The 21251-nt window shown below is 35.3% G+C and overlaps 1 protein-coding gene across 1 annotated transcript in view; it reads left to right on the top strand.

Moving 5' to 3' along the window:
- Positions 1–424: 424 nt before the first annotated feature.
- The window catches only part of fam171a1 (family with sequence similarity 171 member A1), a 24915-nt gene continuing 4088 nt past the window's right edge, over positions 425–21251 (top strand). Inside the window, exons 1-7 of the mRNA XM_016488057.1 lie at positions 425–849; positions 9771–9998; positions 10802–10894; positions 15019–15177; positions 16257–16433; positions 20137–20253; positions 20652–20766. Of these exons, the coding sequence (XP_016343543.1) occupies positions 738–849; positions 9771–9998; positions 10802–10894; positions 15019–15177; positions 16257–16433; positions 20137–20253; positions 20652–20766 (1001 nt within the window). The 5' untranslated portion in view covers positions 425–737. The remainder of the gene's footprint in view (positions 850–9770; positions 9999–10801; positions 10895–15018; positions 15178–16256; positions 16434–20136; positions 20254–20651; positions 20767–21251) is intronic.

Below are 21251 nucleotides of genomic sequence, written 5' to 3'. Positions count from 1 at the left end.
TAGTAAAACGGTGGCAATCAGAACGCGGGGGAAAAAACATGGTTGCTACATATTTACTATAGTAAAACCATGGTAAATGTTTGTATGGGTGTTTATCAGTCAAATTAATTTAAAAATGTAAACAGGTATGAAATATGATCAGTAAGAGTACAACATTGTTAATGAGAAGACGAACTTGACTGCGGCAGGTTAGTTGGGAAATAAATGTATTTGTTCAGAATGCACATTTGGAAGGGAAATATATTAACAGGAACATTTCAGCAGGTGACATGAGATGTAGCGCTACAGCAACACCAACGAAAGAAAGGATATGGAGGACTCTCCCATTAGTTTTGACTGCGTTGCGACGGGACCGGAAGTGGCGATACACTGCTTCACTTACCGGAAGTGCGATTAAGGTCCATTGACAATACTGGACAGGAGATGGCGGTCTAATCCATCTTTCTATAGGACAGACCAGCACCGTCTGTTACTGGCATTGAAATGGTTAAACTGGTGGAGTTGACGCTTTTTGTCGTCGTTGTTTCGAGTCGAGTTGGGGGAAAACAGCGGCAACGCGGAGATGCTGAGCGCAGGGTTTTTCTAGTCGCCCATCGGTGTTCGATGACATGAGCAGATTTGCTAAAACACCAAATTATGGCAGGGAACCTCAGCTGCTACGAGTCTCTAGATACTCCTGCCGCCGCATAGAAAACCCGCATTGTTGAGCAAAATCCTTGTAACCGTGAGCAGCAATAATGCGAGGCGCGGACAGCAGCAGCAGGTCTGCCGTGATTGTGCTCTGCCTGCTGGGATGCGATTTATGGACGGCGGCCGCTAAAACACCGCAGGAGAACAGCGATGCCAAAGGTACGAGACACGCCGTTTACACCCACGAATGCATCACTCCTGTGTAGGTTTATAAAGATCTTGATAAGAGATTTGGAAGCTTTGCTTTGGCTTTTTGGATGGCATTCCCTGTGCTAACTGTTAGCAACCTTAGCATATAATAACGCAAAGTGTGTAACGTAACGGCCATAACGCGAAGACATGTCTTATCAATTAAATCGTTTTTAATGTAATATTGACGTAATTAACAAGGCAAACTTTGTTAAATGTTAGTAGTTCGATTGATCTGGTGTTTTGTAACTCTCAAGCCATCTGTTTGAAATCGGATCTCATTTTGTGATGCCTGTCGTTGCAACAAGCATCACTGCAGCTTCCAACGCACATGAACCAAGTGGCGCGTATGTCATTTTCTGTAGGTGAGACCGAGGAGTGTTACACTTTTTTGGGTCTGTTTCTCAGTGTTTTTGAGGCTCATTTGTTTACAACTTTGATAGAACATTCCCATATTTATATGATACAACTTACAGTAGTTGAGAAATCTACAACGTTTTTATAAACTGTAAAAATTAATGGCAAATACAAAGAAGTGCTATTGTCACAACCGGTCCACTATTGTTATTTTTTGCGTTTTTTGCATGAATTAATTCAATAAAAAATAGAATATATATCATATTTTTATTCTAATAATATATGTCCATGTATTAAAGAGCTAACATTACTCTCCTTGTCTGATCAGTCATGATATATCTATTTTTTTACATGTATATCATTTATAATGTATGTCAAATTTAACAGGAGAACCCATCCATTAGACATTCATTATTAGACATATACTTTCTTACCTCAAAATTGGTTTCTTTTCTTTTTTCTCTAAGTCCTTTGTTTTTATAGAGAGGCTTAGAAACTGAGAAGCTTAAAGACGTTGTAGTGATTTCACCCATCATCTTGTTAATTTCTAAGATATTTCTGAAGTCTTAATGGATCTTGTTTATGTATGCCTTGGCCCGTGATGGTTTTATTATGAGATTATTTCAGGCTTCTGACTATTTCTGACTGCTTTAGTCTAAATGATCTCACTAATGTATAACGTAATGCAATATTAAGTGTCTGTGCATTAAGATGTCAATGTGCCGGCGAGGAAGGAAATTGATAAGTCGTTTTCATATCACTAATTCACATTTGACATTTACGTAATCCTGATATCACGTTGAATAATTTGAGGTGAAGCATGGGTGTCAGGTTGTAAAAACCTGCTTAAAAGATATGGTTGGCAAAGCTTACCTCTTGACAGCAGATTGATTTAGCAGCTCATAGACTGCCAGTTTGGTTAAATCCTCCCTGTCTGAGCTTATAATGCGAGGAATCCCCTTAAACCCCCTCCTCTCTCCTGATGGAGTGTCCTCCTCCCCCCCCATCTCCTGCTGATGAGCAGCGGCAGCACAGATGGGTCTGCTGCTTTCTCTTCTTTAGGACAGTAGACTGGCACATTGTATGCTTTGAGTATGCAAAATAGGGCTTTCCTGCCTTTTGTCTGGGCTGTGCCACTTCCTCATCTCTGGGATCTGAAAAGGGAATGCTGTGTGTGAGGCCTTGACACTGTATAGTCAGGCCTGGAGTGAGTTTTGCCATGCAGCTTTAAATCTTATTGGCTGTATTTTTTTTTATCTTCATTTCTTAGTTGGAATGTAGTTTATGCAAAGCTTTGGATTTAGTTACTATTAATGTGTTCTATTTTTATGCTCCACATTGTTTAATAAGTTATAGCTTTGTCAGATTATTGTAGTTAATATTAATAAAAATGCAATATTGTGAATCTCAGATGACTTGAAGAGTGATCTCTGCCTGGTTTTTCTAATAAAACCAAATTTAATGTCATATTTATTTGCTTTTCATATGCTAGTCTTTGCTTTTATAGGCTAATCTTTATTTAATTGTTGCTACCATTTAACAGGTTCTTATTTTGAAAGAAAGGGAATGATCTATCTTTATAAAGAAGTTTAGGGTCATTTGGAGTTTTTGAACTTTATATATTATTTAACTTCATATTGACATCAGTAATATACTGTTTAACAAAGTAGTTCAATATACAGTACATATACACACTACTGTTCAAAAGTTTGAAGTTAGTAAGACTTGTTTTTTTATAAATACTTATATTCAGCAGATATGCAATAAATTTATCAAAAGTGACAGTGAAGACATTTATAATATTACAAACAATTTCAGTTTCAAATATATGCTGTAAGTTCTTTTGAACTTACTATTCAACAAAGTTTCCTGGAGAAAATAAAACATCAGTTTCTACAAAAATATTTAGCCACACACCTGTTTTCAACATTGGTAATGATAAGAAATGTTTCTTAAACACCAAATAAGCATATTAAAATTATTTCTGAAGGATCATGTGACACTGAAGACTGGAGTAATGATGCTGAGAATTCAGCTGTGCCATCATAGGAATAAATTACATTTTAAAATATATTCAAAAAGAAAAGATTTTAAATTGTATTAAAGGGGTCAAAGGGGGAAAACTGAGTACTTTTACTTTTACTGGAGTAATATTTTATTATACGTATCTATACTTTTACTCAAGTACTTGATTTGTGTACTTCGTCCACCACTGGCATTAATAAATGGCTCCTAAAGGTCTTTATGAATCTTTTTGACACTGAAATTAGTACGGTACAATGGGGCTAAAGGCACACCTTAAGAAACAAATGTGCTATTCACTGCACTTAAAATGTATAATTACAGAAAAATATATATGTTTGTATTAAACATTAATGGAGCAACAGATTTTGTGAGAAAATAAATAATTCAAGTTTTTAATTTTGTTTAAAAATCTTATAAATGTATGAGGTGGCAAGGGGGGCCTTTTACCCCACACACAGGGTAAAAGGCACACAGTATTTATACAAATACTTCTGCTAAAATGTTTTTTTTTTTTTTTTACTAATGTCTGTTAATACTAGTTCAAAACAATCACTTTACCAAAGTTTGTACTATTTTCTGCTTATTTTGAAAAATAAAATAATACGTTTTTGTTCAATAAATATACTGTCATTAAAATGTTAATATAAAAATATATTTAAAAATACAGAAACAAAATCATTTGAATAAGTAAAGATTCTGAAAGCACCGAAGGAGATCCAATAATATTTGAATATATTTACAGTAGCAACATCAAATGATATTTTATTATATGATATGATTAATATTAGGGGTGGGCGATATGAGCTAAAATTCATATCACGATATTTTACACTGTCCAGGCGATATAGATATTATATTGCGATATGAGAAAAAAAATTACAGGCAAGATATTTTAACCTTATATAATTAGAAAAAGTGAGGGATTGGACATAGACCTGAAAAGTCTTTTTTTTTTTTTATTGTGCCATTGTTTTTCCACTGTTTGTGTTTGAGTAGGCCAGTGGTTCCCAAACTTTTTCTGCCGGGCCCCCCTTTTGTAGAGAAAAATATTTTCAAGGCCCCCCACCCCCTTATTTTTATTTTATTTTTTGGAAAGTCTCTTATGCTCACCAAGGCTACATTTATTTACAGTAAACTGTAATATTGTGAAATATTGTCAATTTAAATTATCTATTTGAATGTTTTAACATATAGGCTACTGTATTCCTGTGATCAAAGACGAATTTTTAGCATCATTACTCCAGTCTTCAGTGTCACATGATCCTTCAGAAATCATTCTAATATGCTAATTTGCTGCTTAGTAACCATTTCTGATTATTATCAATGTTGTAAACATTTGTGCTGCTTAATATTTTTGAGGAAACTACTGTATTTTTTCACGATTCTCTTATGCATATTTGAAATTGTTCTTTGTGTTAGAGCGCTGGAGTTCGTCAGAAATAGAACGCGGCATTAGTTTACTGTCATGGATTTGTCGCGTCGCACCGCATCCACAGCAGAGAACATCACTGGGTTCTATTTGCTTTTGTCAAATCGCGCCGCTCATGTCTAGTGTAGACACCTTGTTTTGGTATTTGTGAATCTTAAGTATATTCATAATCTGCTTTACGTTTACCTGGCACTGGAAGTCCTTTCACAAACTTGTAACTTTCATGCTTCGAGCAGAACCATGCATCATTCATTTATATTTCTACATGGCTCCCTGCAATACAACTGTGATTCTTCAATCGTGTCATCTAGTGGTCTGTTATTAATACAACCACAACTGCTACAACTGATAACAGAGCGCTCAAGCGGGTACTGCGAGTCATGATGAGGTAATTAAAATGTCAAATTAATATTTTGCATTCCATTATTTACTTATCAGGCAAGTGGCCGCATGATAAGCTGTAAAATTACGCAGTGTAGTCTTTATCACCCTGCAGAGGTTTCTTTTGCAAAATAATCTGCTGACTGTACACGATCCCTCAGTTTTGGAACCATTGGAGTAGGCAATTTGTGCTCTATTAATATGGTCTGTTACGATGCTCTGTGTTTGATTACTAATGCCTGTGTAGTAAGGCGTTGCACACAGAGTACAAAAACGTTCAGCCTCGACTCTTTATCGTCATTTGTGTTCAAATTTGCAAAGCGTACCAAATTTAACAAAATAATATAAATGCAAAATTTGAATTCATGAATATATAACTGTATCCACGGTTTAGCAAAATCCATATCATGGAACAACATAATACCGGTTGTCACTTTCATACCGGTATAGCGCTCACCCCTAGGTATCTACATGTTTACCTGGCTGACCTCAGATCATTAACGTGAACAGAGCGCTCAGTGTGAGGCGGGATCACATTAGCGATAATGAGGTGAGACAGGAGAAACTGTACGTCTCCGTACTTTCATACGGATTGTATAATCAGAGAATATTTGTTTTCAATTTGAATTGGTTTATTTAAAAGTAGACATTTCAAGCTTTCTATACATATATGTATTAATGTATGTGAGGCACATATTCACTGAGATGCAAGTTGTTTTATTCATGTGCCTGTGAAGAAAGCTCCCAGAGACCGAGACGGCAGAAAGCTCACCCTGTTTGTTTTCTTTATTTTACAAAAGCACATTGTTTTGTTGTTATTAATATATACAAAAATTAAAAGTAGACCCTTTGCAGTATCAAATGATGCCATACTCGTATCTGTATTTTTAGTTCTTTTCGTGGTCAAGAAAACGTGACAAAATGCACCGGCGCGGTCTTCGACCCTAAAGATTATTTTCTAATCATTATTGGTACACAATATTGTCGCTATCCATAATACATTTGCATTTTAGAAATACAACATATTGTGACGCAATATATTGTTATTATACCCCTGCATTGTTTTGAATGTTGAACAATTGTATCAACATATGTATGTATATTCTATATACCGCGATCCAACAGAGGATAAGAGGTACGGAGAATGGATCAGTTTTTATAGGGAAATACTGCCTTAGTTAAATGTTTAGCCATGTCACTACTGATTTTTGAACTAGGCTAATCAATCATGTTAACAACTTTACAGCACTTATTGTGAATTTCACTGACATTGTAGCAGTAATGGTTAATTATAGATATAGTAAGACAGAAACTCACCTGTTCCCCTCTCATGTTGGTCTGCTGTATTCTCTGAAAAGGTAAACCGGTGTTTCGGGTCTCGGAAGACTAGCATAAATTGACCGACAGCGCCATCTGCTGTTTTTGGAAAAGGAAGTTGCTCAATTGCATTTGTGAGTATATTCTATATACCGCGATCCAACAGAGGATAAGAGGTACGGAGAATGGATCAGTTTTTATAGGGAAATACTGCCTTAGTTAAATGTTTAGCCATGTCACTACTGATTTTTGAACTAGGCTAATCAATCATGTTAACAACTTTACAGCACTTATTGTGAATTTCACTGACATTGTAGCAGTAATGGTTAATTATAGATATAGTAAGACAGAAACTCGTCTGTTCCCCACTCATGTTGGTCTGCCGTATTCCCTGAAAAGGTAAACGGGTATTTCGGGACTCTGGAGACTAGCGTAAAATAAATTGACCGACAGCGGTTCGAGTTTTTGGAAAAGAAAGTTGCTCAGATGCATTTGTGAGAAAATCAAGCCAAGTTTCTTCATGAAAAGGCAAATGAGTCTCACAGTTGTAACACACAATACATATATTTGTCCATACCTCTGCATTTTCTCTCAAATAGAGTTTTGTATTTGCAAATCACTTTACGTTTGTTTGAAAGTCGAGTTTTTCTTTGCAAAGCAGATTGTGTTTATCTGCAAAACGCTGGATTTGTTTGATGAATATTGGCACAAAATTCACTTCATAGCGACAACGATCAGACAAATATACACGTGCATCTTGAAAAGCGAATGTTTCTGCAAAGTAGTATGCCACGTTTTTGTGCCATCTAGTGGTTTAGATGTAAATAATATCAAAGGCGCCTTTAGCCCCGTTGTACCCTACATTTATGTAAATATGTGTTACATGCATGTCATCACTTGCAATTCAAGTGTGGTAATGTTTGTAATTTGTTTTTGGTCTGTCTGGTGTTTTTTTTTTTTTTTTTTTTTATACATTCAGTTTTTCCTCATTGAGTGTTTTTGGTAGAGAAGTGATTATTGCAGGAAATTAACATTTATATGTTTGTTAAACTGAATAAATCCCTTTGTCAAGTTTTCCTTTTATTGTTTTCCCTAGTCAGACTTTGCATTTCAGGCACATCTTTTACTATGTAAAAAGCAAACAAACAGATTTTTGTGCAAAACAGGCAGAGTAATAGAATTTAGAATAAGGCTTTAATGGATAAAAACACGTTGAAAAGGAGCACAGAAACCTTCACCCCTTTTCCCACTATAGCAGCATTCACTTTCATTTGTCTGTGTCTAGCCAAGAACTTTTTCTTCTCTTTGATTGGTTCATGTGGAGCAGGTCAGAGGAATGTATCACTACATGAAAAGGAAGTGTGTTCCTGCAGTGGCTTCCTAAAGCAGCCAAAGGTTCCTAGAGGAAGGAAAAGCAGCCCATTGTTTTCAGCAGTTGTTTCCATTGGCCGATGCAAAGGATGTGGGAGGGGGTTTTGAGGGTTTTTATGTAAACAGCCAAGACAACCTGAAGAACATTTTTCAATGTCAACATTAGGGTGCACTTTATATAATTAAAGAGGGTCACTCACACGTAATACAATTACTCATTTTTATTTTACATAAAGCATAACCGCAATAAATTGTTAGCCTAAACTAAAGGTTTTTAATTAATTTAAATTATTCATTGCTTCACAATTTCTTCTGTCTTTAGAGTGGTAAATCATGAGGGGGAAGAGCTAAAAGACTCCAGTGTTGGATTAAAAAATAACTTTATAAAACTCATACACTAGACAGTTGAGTACATAGTAGTGTTGTCAAAAGACCCGGTATTTCGGTACCAAGTCGGTACTAAAAAAATGAAAACGTTACGGTACCAGGTTTTTTTAAGTACCGGTGGTACCGAGGAAAAGTTATATTTTAGCTGGTGTCAATTATCTTATGTTGCATTTGGTCAGACTAGTCTATTGCTTTACTTAATTATATTATATTTTCCTTTTACAGCTGCAGTCTGAGGAAGATCCTGAAACACACCAGCAAACCCTAAAACAGACAACAGTTTACAGATGTTTTTCAGTGGCAGCAGAACTATGACTAAACTTTTGGGTGAAACTTGTTTACTTTTTTCATACTTTTATTACTTGTGGAAAAACTTGAAACAATTTTAAATAAGTATAAAGAATGGCATTGGTTTTGTACATTTAATTTTTGTTTAACATTATTAATAAAAATGTTGTTCAATTAGCTTGTTTTTGTGTTTTGCTTTGGTACCGAGAACCGTGGATTTTCACTGGTATTGGTACCGAATACTGAAATTTTGGTACCGTGACAACACTAGTACATACTATAAGTGCATAGTGTATAGTATGTCATTTGGGGCACAGTTAATGTAGGGCCCTATGAAATCCATTTTATTTTTTTTCCCCAAATCCTTTTTTACATTTTTTTTTTTTCGTTTTAATTTTTCTGGATTCTGTTTTAATGGTTAAATTAAATTTTACTCATCAAAAAGCATGTGTAATTAATTGAAATCATGAAATTTACAATATTAAACAGCAATTTATTAAAAAGTTTAACAAAAATTACATTTTAAGGTCCTATGAAATGTTTTTTTTTTTTATATAAAATTCAGTTGTTGTTTTTTTTACCACATTTTACCAAAAGCATCTATAATTAATTGATTTTATTTAAAAAATGTGTTGCTTACATTTTTGTGTATTTACATTTTTCTGCTAAATAAATTCTGGTAAATAATTTTTGTTGTAAATATTCCTTTAAAAATAATGTTTTAATAATTTTATTATTAGCTGTAGGACTATCATTACACTAAGTAATATTTGTCACGGGTTTTTTTTTTCCCCCAAGTTAAACCGAAATGTATTTTGATGGGTTGCTTGAAGATCTTTTAAATTTCTCTGTTTATATGATGTGACAATAGTTTTTCTCAAAAGAAACTGTAAAATGCTAATGAAGTGAGTGTGACTCAGAACAGTTTTAGAGATTGTTTGTTTTATGTACTCATATATTGAGGTAGCAGAGGCTGAAAACACAATGAGCGTCACGTGTGCTTCAGTGTGTGTATAGTAAACGAAACCGTGCGTTTGTGCCATTCGTTTACACAGAGAAATGCAGAACATGCTGGATTCATATTTAAATGGTATTTTTGCGGCTTAATATTCACAGACACTAGTCCATATTGCGATTTAAGTGTACTGACCTACTTTTGATGTATCCATCCAAAATTTGTGACAAATTCTGTGACATTCCCCATTATACAGTAAATTCTGTTTTTATGATGGGATTCTTTGATTCTGTCCGCGTTTTCCACATTGCAAAGATCACAGGACCCCTCTAATGACTACTAGTGACTCTGTCATACTGACATTATTCTTTGTTTCTACAGAAGTGGCTCTGAAAGTTCACCTGAGTGACGCTAGCACTCATCAGCCTCTCGCTGGTGTCACCGTGGAGATCTTCACTAACCACACTCCTGTTGCCTCGGATATCTCTGGTGCCGATGGCAATGCCTACATCAGGTTCCCTTATCGCCTTGGCGACCTTCTTGTAGTGACAGCAACCAAGCGTGGCTATGTACCCAACTCCATTCCATGGCAGCCAAACAGGCTTCCCGGTAATGACCTCATATTGGATAATTAATTCTACATGCTCATTAGCTCTGTTTTACATCGAGATTACCTTTCCTGTCATCTAACACTCAAAGTTGGTTTTAAAAACGGGAAAAAATTTAATAACACCATGACATGTCTCACAATCTCAGAATCAATATGCATTTTTCATGCTGTACTTTAAATGTTGCAATGCCTGAATTCACTAGTAGCATTTAGTGTTTTTTTTAATTACATTTGTTTTATTTAAACAGTAAAAACATGGATGTTTGTCTCGCTTTTTTTCTGTTCAACTAAACAGAGTCAGTAAATGTGGAAAAATCTTACTTTTTTAACCGTGTCTTAAAGTGTTGTTTCTTTGCTTTGATGATTGTATTAATGGGATGGATTACTTCTACTGTAACTCTTGGTGACTGACACATCCTTTGGGTCAATTTATAGAGGATCTGGGACAGGAAATGAAAACTAGAGTGGAGCAGGAATGCAGAAAGCTGTTAGAAAGAAATAGAATGTTCCATTACAGCTAATGAGATTAACCTACTAACTAGTTGCAGACACAAGAGAATGCGCCTAAATACCTAAACAGCACAATCACGCAGCTGTTTCAGGGCACTGAGATTGTTTAGTAACACTTTGTGGAGTGAACAGAAGATCATACTCATTCTCCTTGTGCAGATTAATAGCAATAATAAGTCAAGCATCTTCAGAGGAGACATATTGAGATGTTATGGACACGATTCTGAGCTTGCAGGCCTGGTGACTCATCTTCCTAATTATCAGTTTGTTTTTGTGTGTCTGTGTTTTCAAGTCTTCTCATCTCTCAGTCTGGATCTGCTTCCTGAGAGGGCTGCTACTCTGATGGTGTATGATGACGTGGTGCAGATTGTCTCTGGATATCAAGGTAAGAGTTACGTGTTTGTGTGTTGAACAGGCTGTTTTGCTGCCTTTTGTTCTGTAAGTCTTGACATTGTGAACTTAACTAAGTTACGTTTATTTATTTATTGTTATGTGTTGTACACTTTTAATGTTGCTCCTTCATAGATGGAAAAAAAATCGTTACAAAAATATGTTTAATATTTAATACTTTGTGTTTAATAGTTTTATATTTATTTATTTGTTTTCTTTTTTATTTTATTTATCTTTTTGCCCAGTAAAAGAGACAGATTCAACAATATTTGATATTTAATTGGATGTTTAATAGTTAAATGTTTAGTAGTTTTATATTTATTTATTTGTTGTCTTTTTTATTTTATTTATCTTTATGCTCAGCAAAGATTAGAAGAACATGGGTTAAAGTATTCATAATTTTATGTGCTGAACTCTATAATGAACCTTTAATGGTGGTGCACTTTTGTTGTTCACACATGACGATGACACATACACACTGCTTCACTAGGGAATGAAAAGAGTGTGTTAATGAACTACCTGTAATGGAGGAGAAATGTGGAAGAGAGAGTGAAGGTGTGTCTGAAGTCAACGGCCCGACAAATCCCTAGTGTTGTGTGTGTGTGTGTCTGTGTGTTAGCATCGTTTAGCTTCATGTTCATATATTGTCCCTTTTATTCTGCTATGTAAACAATAATCAGTATTTTGTCTTGAAGGGAAAAAACGTTGTTAGATAATAAGAGTTTTAACTAAACTAAGTGGGATTTATGTATAATACAAGAAAAAAAATGTAAATGGGGTTAAAAAAATCTGGGGTCATTAAGACTTTTTGTAATACTTTTTTCAGCATTAATTCAAAATGACTGGTAAGACTTTTGCAATTAAAAAAAACTGTTTCAAATAAATCCTGTTCTTTTGAACTTTTTATTTGTCAAGTGATCCTGAAAAAAATATATCATAGTTTTCACAAAAAATATTAATCAGCACAAACGTTTTATTATTATTATTATTATTATTATTACGGATTATGCATTGAAAATAAGAAATGTTTCTTGAGCACCAAATCAGCATTAGAAAGATTTCTAAAGGATCATGTGACACTGAATACTGCAGTAATACTTGTAGTAATTTCTATAACAAAAGAGAAGGACACTGCAGGATTAAACTAGTGATAACATTTCCTTTAAGGGACCATATTTCCCCCTTTAAATTTATTTCCAGAAACGTATATTCGCAAATTATCTAGCCTTATTAAATATATGCATAATTTTCCACAGTTCATTGGTAAAATAGAGCAAAACAGTTACTGACAATATTGTGTCTTATGAAGTCAGATTATATTAACTTGAACATGACTTTATTTATTTATTTATTTTACAATTGTTTAAAGTATAAAATAGTGATCTTAAAAGGAGGACAAATGAGCATCTGGCTCAAGCCTGTGCTGGTAGACAGGCATGATATTTTAAAACCGGAATGTCTGACACAAAACCAGAAGAATGGCCACCTATCGCAAGAATAAATGAATAAAAATTCTATCAAAAAACACAAAAAATATTCTCTGCAAGGTCTGAGCTGGGCCATACTGATCTGCTTCTTAAGGAAATCTATATTGTTTTAAAGGATATTTAGACATTTTTACTGGAAAACAAGACAAATACTGAGAAGAATAATAAAAATTTCCATTGAATTGTTTGGGTAACTGTGTCATGTGGCAAGTGTAATGAGAATCATTTTGTACTGTTGTCCACGTGGCTCATGAGACTTCATGCTAATTAAAGCTTCCTGTGTGACTGTGATACCAAACTAAAATGAGAGGCTGTACACACACTCACACACACACAAACACAAGAATGAGAAGAATTTACCTCAAACCAATCTTTCACATTCCTTGTTTTTTGTCTCCCTGTTACCCACATGTGCTCTTTTCTTCCTAGCTTACACTGTTTTCCTTTGCCCTTCCTCCTAGCAACCTCTTTCTTTTGGGAACCTGTCCCTCGGTGTGTGTGATATTTCGGGAGAGAAGCATGTTTATGGGTCTCAGGGGAACTCTAACGCTGCACTCTCATTCAAAGCGTCGCCCCAGTCCTGTCCCCTAAAAACACTCAATCACCACACGCTTGTAACAAAAGCAGAGCCTCGGCTGAAACACACACACACGTGCCACAGATCTGCTAATGTGATCCTCCACTTGGGGATGTTTATCTCACACTTTCACCTGTCGCTCAGAGGTCCCATCTCTGTCCACCAAAGCATTTTCAAACAAAACACCTCTCATATTTCATCAGGTGTGTGTGATGTGCATAAAAGGCTCTTCTGAAGAGAAGGGTGTAGCTAAAGAAAAATAAAAAGTCTTAAGTGAGACAGAAAGCAATGATTATTTTCATGGTGATTGTTTTCATGGATAAATGGCTGATAAAAAATAAATTTCTACCATATGTTGTCTAAATAAATGAAAAATAAAGCACTAAATATTAAAATCAATTGTTTTAAATGCTACAAGTAAATGTAGTAATCATAATATTATAATGTACAGTATGAAATATGGATATTCATTTTGAGATTTGCTAAAGATTAAATGTAATGCTGTTATTAAATTATTGCAGTTTTTAAAATCAACTGTGAGTGTTAGATGGCAAAGGTAAACAATGTGATCACGCACAATGAAATATCAGTATTGGCTGTTATTGTATAAATGTTTGAAAATCTGATATCGGCTAGTAACCAATATTTTACTTGTACATAATATTTTACTTTCTTTTTTTTTTCATTTCAGTTCAGTTCAATTCAAGTGAATAACTACTTTTTTTCAGAAAGGATGCATTACATTGTGACAGTTACATTGTACATGTTACATTTCTTAAAACATGGATCATGATTTCTATTTCTAAATTCTTTTTTTCTATTTATAACTTTTATAACGTTCTATTCATCAAAGATTCCTGGAAAAAAATATATCACCATTTCCACAAAACTATTAAGCGGCACAACTGTTTTAAACCTGGATAATGATGAGAAATGTTTCTTAAAGGTGGGATAAGTGATTTCTGGTAGCCAATGTTGATATTTCAAATCACCAAAACAAACACGCCCCTACCCCAAAAGGGTCTCGCCCCTATTTTGATAGCTCCGCCCCACACATGTATACATACGCAACCCAGGCAACGATTATGGCGGAATCTGCTGTGCCAGCCGGTCGAGGGTATGATGTCATCAATAAGTAAAAGCAATGTGTGTTACTATGGTAATATAGGTCGAATGTGTTTTGGTAGTACTGTGTTTTAACGTGCATATATGTGTTTTAACAGCATATAATAGTTCTGTGAAACAAAGCAACACCAATGTTACTCACCTATCGAGAAGAAACAAAGCAACCTCGGTGTCCGATCGCAGGCCTTCCCGCTCCTTGACTTCTCTCCAGCGCTGGAAAGCTGATCCGATATTTACACGGGTCCTACTTCTTGCCTTATCGTAAGCCTTCTTTTGTTCCGCAGACGTTTTCCTCTTTTGTTTTTTTATCCGCCATCTCTATCTTTCTGTCGTCGCTCGGCTAATGTCCATCCTGTGCACTGAGCGCTCTCTCGTCCCCATCCTGAGTAGACACGCCCCACTGCTGATTGGCTACAAGTTTGTTTTGGTACTCGGCCCGGCTCAGTTTTCTAAAGCGTTTTTGAAAAAATACATACCCCACCTTTAAGCACCTGTGATTCAGCTTTTCCATCGCCGCAATGAATTACATTTTACAATATATTAAAAAGACAGCTATTTTAAACCAGAAATTGTTTTACGAACCACAAACTATTGAACAATAGTGTATTGTGCACCCCTAGTACTGAAGGTCTTGCTTTGGGAGTTATGTTGGTTTAGTGGGGTACTAAGGACCATGTGGGCCATAGCTTAGTCTCATGTCTATGGTATGTAAGATATGCCACAATGGAAACATAATGACCTCATCGATCTCAAGAGACACACGCTGCAATACCAGCACTCCATCAGCTACTGATCCATTCCATTTACAAGGAGAGAGAGATGAAAGAATGGAGTTGCATGTATTATGTCATGGATATCAGGTCATTAACCTAATGTATGCTCATTTCTGCCTTCTTATTTTGTTGTTTGTGTGTGCGTTTAAATCTGTAGGTTCAAAGCTGCAGCCATGGGTGCAGTTCCAGAGAAGAGCATTGAGTCTTCCTTCTAATGCAACCTACACCAACCTGACCGCCTTCCTCACAGTGAGCAGTTCAACACAAGACACGCAGTACTTCCCCTACCTGCAGGGGCTTCATCCCAACTACGCAGGTAACACATTAGAGAGCTAGGAAGACTAGGGTCGGCATTACATCCAATTTTAGTAGTCAATACCAGTGAAAATCAACATATGATATGATAAGCTGTTGATTGAATATTGCCAAAAAAATTATGCATTTAATTTGCATTAAATATTTAAATGTGTTAAATATTTAATGAGCATTAAAAAAGTGTAAATGGGGAATGCTACTTTTACTTTATCTTAAAGTTATTTTTACTCTGAATTGATCAGTACTGCTTTCAGAATAACAGCTTTTTAAAAGAATGTTGTTCAGCTCTGAATAATTAATTGTTAAACCATTACAGAACAAGTTTTGTCATCCATAATGATGATTTATGCTGCAAACGTGAGTGCACTCTAAAATTAATGAAACGTATTTTCTGCTGTGGTCATGATTAAAATGGATGGCTTGTTATGTCTGTCTGATACTATATATTTTAGATGACTCATTATCAATATTTAATATAGGTCAACAAGTAACATCAAGGGTGGATCCAACAAAGTATTAAAATTGTTTCTTGTACAGAAGTGGAAAAATGTCTTTAAAGTCAAACACTGAAATGTATTAACATTGTAATAAAATTCATAGATCAAATGATCAACTTCTTTCAGCAAAGATGCATTAAATTGATCAAAATTAACAGTAAAGATAATGTTACAAAAAATTTCCTTTTTTTTTTTTTAATCTTTTGAACGAAAAAATGTATCGCACTTTTTACAAAAATGTTAAGCAACAATTAATATAATATAACATTTTCCTAAGCAGCAAAACATATTAGAATGATTTCTGAAGGATGATATGACAATGAAGACTGGAGAAATTATGCTGATCATTCAGCTTTGCCATCACAGGCATAAATTACATTTTGAAATACAATAGTATTTCACAGTGTTACTGTTTTTACTGTATTTTAATTCAAATAACTGCAGTCTTGGTGAGCATAAGAGAGACTTATTTCAAAAACAATAAAAAAAATCTTACCGCCTTACCGGTAGTCTATAGTATATTCTTTATTTGTCTTTTTTCTCACCTTGTTTGTATCTTTTATGCATACTCTTTCTCTGATAGGCGTTGATCGAAAGTTCGAGTTGACTCCTATAGCTGCTATCAGTGTCCATCTTTTGGGAAGCGATGGGGCGGAGCTTCATGTCAGTGAGCCAATCAGTGTGAGCGTTCCTCTTCCTGCAAACAGTGGCTTGAAAGAGAATGATCACATCCCCGCATGGAGGTTTGACCCTAAACTGGGTGAGTTTATAACACACATTCATCTTATAGTAGATATTAAAGCATTCCTGTTTACAGCCTCTGTGAACATAAATCACATGAACTGTTACTAACAAATTACAATTAAAGGGTTATGCAATGAATTGTTACACCAGAGGTGCTAAAGGTGCTTCCTGCCCGAGGCGAGTTTACTCGTTGTTTGTATGTGAGGTTGTGATTTCTTCAAAGCCTTTAGATTTCCTGTCTTCCTGGTTTCTGAGGTGAATAAGTCCAAAGGAAGTGTTCAAACCTGAGCTGGGTGGGAATGTTATCAGATGGTTTTTGAATCTTTCTGACGGAATTTTAATGGACCCATTTCCCAACTCTCTCACACACAAAGATAATATTTTTCAGGACTAAATTCTTTAAACAAAAAATAAGTGAAATTTTCTTTGCTTTTAAAGTAGGGTCACCACAAAAAGTCTTAACTAGCCAAGTAAAGAGACATCCTGTAAAGTTGCTGCTTTTTGCTGTAATTTTTTAATTTTTCATTTGTAATTTTTTTTGAGATTATACAGATTTCCGTGATGAAAAGGGAAATTGTTCAGTAGGCAAATACTCATAATCAAATATTCAAATAATAGACAAACACAATAAATCTGTTCCAAATCAAATCCAAGTCATAAGGGGCTTTCACACTGTGGCTTTCATTTCTAATCCCAGACTGAGGTATAATTCACAGCCAAAGTGTTTTGAATTTTTAACAGATATCATAAATGCATTGCTTTAAAAATGTTACATTAGTGAACATCTATGGAGTTTCTTAATCATCCAGGTTGCTTTGAATTAGTTGTGGATGACAAGCGACACTGTATTTCTCTTATATTTGATAATCTAGAGTTACTTTTTGGCTTTTCTGTTGTTTATCTGCTGGCTTGTTTTTGGCTTAAGTGTGAAGTAACACTGGAACAGTCATCTCTTAATGCTTTAATTGTCTGGAGCGCTTTGTCTCTGTGAGCATATACAGAATTTGTCCCACCATGATCTGACAGACAAAGGTCTTTACCTCATAAATCTAAACTCGGAATATCCCATAATTTCCCAGTGGTATGATAATCATTGCCGTAATTGCAGCCCAGAGCCAATCTGGTCATTTCTTCATTTCAGACTAAATTGACGCAGGATTCTCAAAAACAAACGCATTAAAACTTTTTTGCAATAACTGTTTGGGTCACATGAGGTGATCTTATACAATACCAGTCTTTTGAAACATCCTTTGTTGATTTGAAAAAAAAAAAACATGTAGTTGTGTACATCTCTAAACATATCCACATTTAGTATGTATTTCAGTGGAGTTTAGACGTATGTAAAGAATATCATATACTAAAACTAGACATTTAACCTGTATATACATGTCTGTGGCTTTAAAGCTGAGGTTTAAAGCCACATTCAGTGTCCTCTGGCGGGAAACGCTGACTGTTTTGACCGCTGGTGTGATTTATGATGCGTTCAACAAATCTGGAGGCTTTGCCGCAGAAGCTTGAGACTCAGTTCAGCTCGCTCACACTCCTGCAGCAGGCTGGAAGAATCCAGTGTTGTGTGCAAGAGGCAGGAACGGGCAGAGGTGGATCAGAATATGTGCATACAGGATCTTCAATGAGTTCTCTGTAAGCTGTGTTTTGAATGTCTATTCAGCCAACCTGTAAGCTGATCATTATTTTCATATTGATATTAAAATTAAGATTATTTATAGTATTTTGTCTGAAAAAAAAAAGTAAAAACTAAAATGTATTCATGTTTAATGCTAAAAGTGAATTTAGGCATCACAACATAATGTACAGTATGAAAAATGAATATTGATTATGAGATTTGCTGAAAATTACATTTAACAGTGTTATTCAATTATTAGTGATTAAACAAGCATTAGATGATAGAGAAAGTTCTCTAAATGTAAAAATAGGGGAAATGAGCATGAATATATATATCTGCATCTAAATCAGATCGTGCAGAAGGACAGGAAAGAGACAATGTAAGACGAAGTACTAAGGGAAACCCTTTTCAGAATTCATAACTTCTCTGGACTGCTCTGTTATCACTGTTGTCTCCTAGCAGCCTCTCATAAACAGAGCAGAGAACGAAGGGGAAAACAGCGGCTAGTGCTAACTCGATTTCCTCTCTTAGAGTTCAGAGATGTAAGCTGCTTTGTTGTCTGCAGTGCACTGTGACACGAGTAGACTGAAAAGCCCCTGGCATCACGCAGCATTTAAATTTCACTGTTCCTCCCTTTTTCTTTTTCTTTTTTAATAAGAGCACTACAATGAAAAATTGTCAGACTCTGCAGCATGGTAAACAAAGTCACCTGGTTTGATATTTGTGTCCATTAGCTGCTTTTAAATGCTCACATTTATCATATTTTATGCTCACTGAGTCTCTGAACCCAATGTAAGTGTTTGTGTGTGTGTAAAATAACGTACTTAATCGCAAGCTTGTTCATTATTCCTAATAATTCTCACTCCAGGCTGAACTCAAAAGCTGGCAGCCCTGTTTGAAGTAAGTTGAAGTTTATGGTTTCCTGAACAACATTTAAAAAAATTCAATGTAGCATACAAGTTAATGTTAGATCTTTTGCTCCAACCACTGGTTAATGAGATGATAGAAATAAGAGAAATAATTTCCAATAGACTAATATTTGAAGTTACGGTATGTTTAACTAATGTAGGGTAATATGAAGTAATCAGCAATCGTAGGTTTTTATCCATGCTTTTTTATACCAGGTTGTAGGTATACACTGATTTTCTGTTATGGTCTATGGACCCCCTGAATTAGCCTTGGCCACCCCATGTATAAATCTCTAGCTCCGCCACTGCTTATGTGAACCATGTAGTCACCAGTGCAGTGTGTGATTGCTTGTCTGGCACAGATCAGATCAATAGAAGCTCTGGTGCTCATGGAGAAAAAGCAGAAATATTATAACCTTACAACAACAAATGCTGAATTCCCTCTCATTGTGATCTATAATCTACTACACTATACAGACATTTGATTGTTCTTCCTTACCTACGTTCTTTTTTATTTTCTCAATATTTTCTTCATTATTTAGTATATAATAATCATAATTCATAATCATAACCATAATCATTCCATCAACATACACTGCCACCAAGTGGCAACAAATGACCCCATCCTCAAATGTGTACCATTTATATACCAGCTTGGTAAATTCAACATGTGCATTCATTTCACATGGTAAATGTAGTTAAAACTCTTGGAAATGGAAATACTTGAATTTGAATCATGAATCCTATTTGAAATGTTCACCTTAATTGGGAATCCTGATTCCTGTGGTTTGAGTGGTGTGTGTTGGCATGGCTTTAATCCCTGTCTGACCCTGTAAACAATTGGCAAAGCATCCAGACAGAATAATGCAGTAGAAAGTCTAATGAATGCACTGTAAGTGATCAATGGAGAAAGCTGATAGGATGTCCATATGGTGTGAGTGTTTTGAGTGTTATCTGCACTGCCTGGTCTCAACGCTCGACTCAGATCACCTGCTGACCGCAGACTAAAGTCCTAAAGACTGAGGGTTTTATTCCCTTTGTCATTAATTATTGTATTTGGTTGTACTATAATTGTGATATTGCTGACTATCCATAATGTACATTTTACAGGTTAAATAACAAAATGTAATGTGAATATCATATCATTTAGTTTTAATTTGTTTTGTGTGTTTTGTGTGTCTGTGCAGGGGCCTGGTTGAAGAGCAGTCTGGGATACGTCCAGAGAGAGGGGAAACAGTTAACTCTCACATACATTGCCCCTCAGCTTGGCTATTGGGTCGCAGCCATGTCTCCCATAAACACAGGTAACACTCATCCATTTCTGGGCATTTTTCTGTTTCTCTATTTTGTTTAGATGACTCTGCATTCTTTGACCCTTTTATTTGGCCATTAATAGAGAGAGGAGCCCATCGGGCAGACATACAAGTGCTTTGTGGCAGACTGAGTTATTGACTTCTGTAGTTGTTTGCACATTCACTGTGCTATTCATATCCACCAGCTGAGAGAATAATGTCATTATGTTGGGGGATTTTAGGCCGACATGAAAATGATGTTTATAGGAAATCTCTCCTGTTGAAAAGTGTTATCGATGGATGCTGTAAAGTGGAGGTCAGGAGGACAGTGAAAATGTGAATAGTGTGAAGTGAACAGGATGGATGGGTTCTTCTGTGATAAACTCCAAGTATGTATTTTTTTGCTGTAGGTCCAGTGGTGGCGAAGGACATTAGCACTTACCACACAGTCTTCCTGCTGGCCATACTAGGAGGCATGGCCCTGATACTGCTCTTCCTGCTCTGTCTGCTGCTCTACTATTGCAGGTGTCTTTTTTTTGTCAGAGGAAGTACAAAGTCTCTTAAAAACAGTGTGCATTTACTGTTAAACTGTAACATAGTAACTAGGGGTGGGCGATATGACCAATGTCTTATATCACGGTCTTTGACATAAATTTTTGATGCCATAGAAATTTCATAGTTCTTGTCACCAGTGTCAATATCACAAAAAAACTCAAGCTCACTGAAGACAAGTAAACAGTCAGTGATTAAATAAGAATAAGAACCTAATTAAAACCTAATCTAAAATCCATTAAATAGGACAAAAAAAACTACAGTAAAACAAATAAAAAATAAATGCTACATACATTTTATAAAATAATTATATGTATAGAAAACACTGCATATTCTTCACTGTACAAATTAAATATATATTTCTTATTAAAGTTACAAAAGTGAATTAGTCAAGAGCAGTGGGAGATTTTCTCTTTTTTTTTTCTTTTTCTTTTTTTTTTTGATTAACATGAATGACA

The sequence above is a fragment of the Sinocyclocheilus anshuiensis genome, unplaced genomic scaffold (assembly GCF_001515605.1).
Source record: "Sinocyclocheilus anshuiensis isolate Anshui unplaced genomic scaffold, SAMN03320099.WGS_v1.1 scaffold1239, whole genome shotgun sequence".
In the NCBI taxonomy this organism is placed as follows: Eukaryota; Metazoa; Chordata; class Actinopteri; order Cypriniformes; family Cyprinidae; genus Sinocyclocheilus; species Sinocyclocheilus anshuiensis.
Note: the sequence above shows the minus strand (reverse complement) of the source record. Positions and strands in the feature narration are given on the sequence as shown.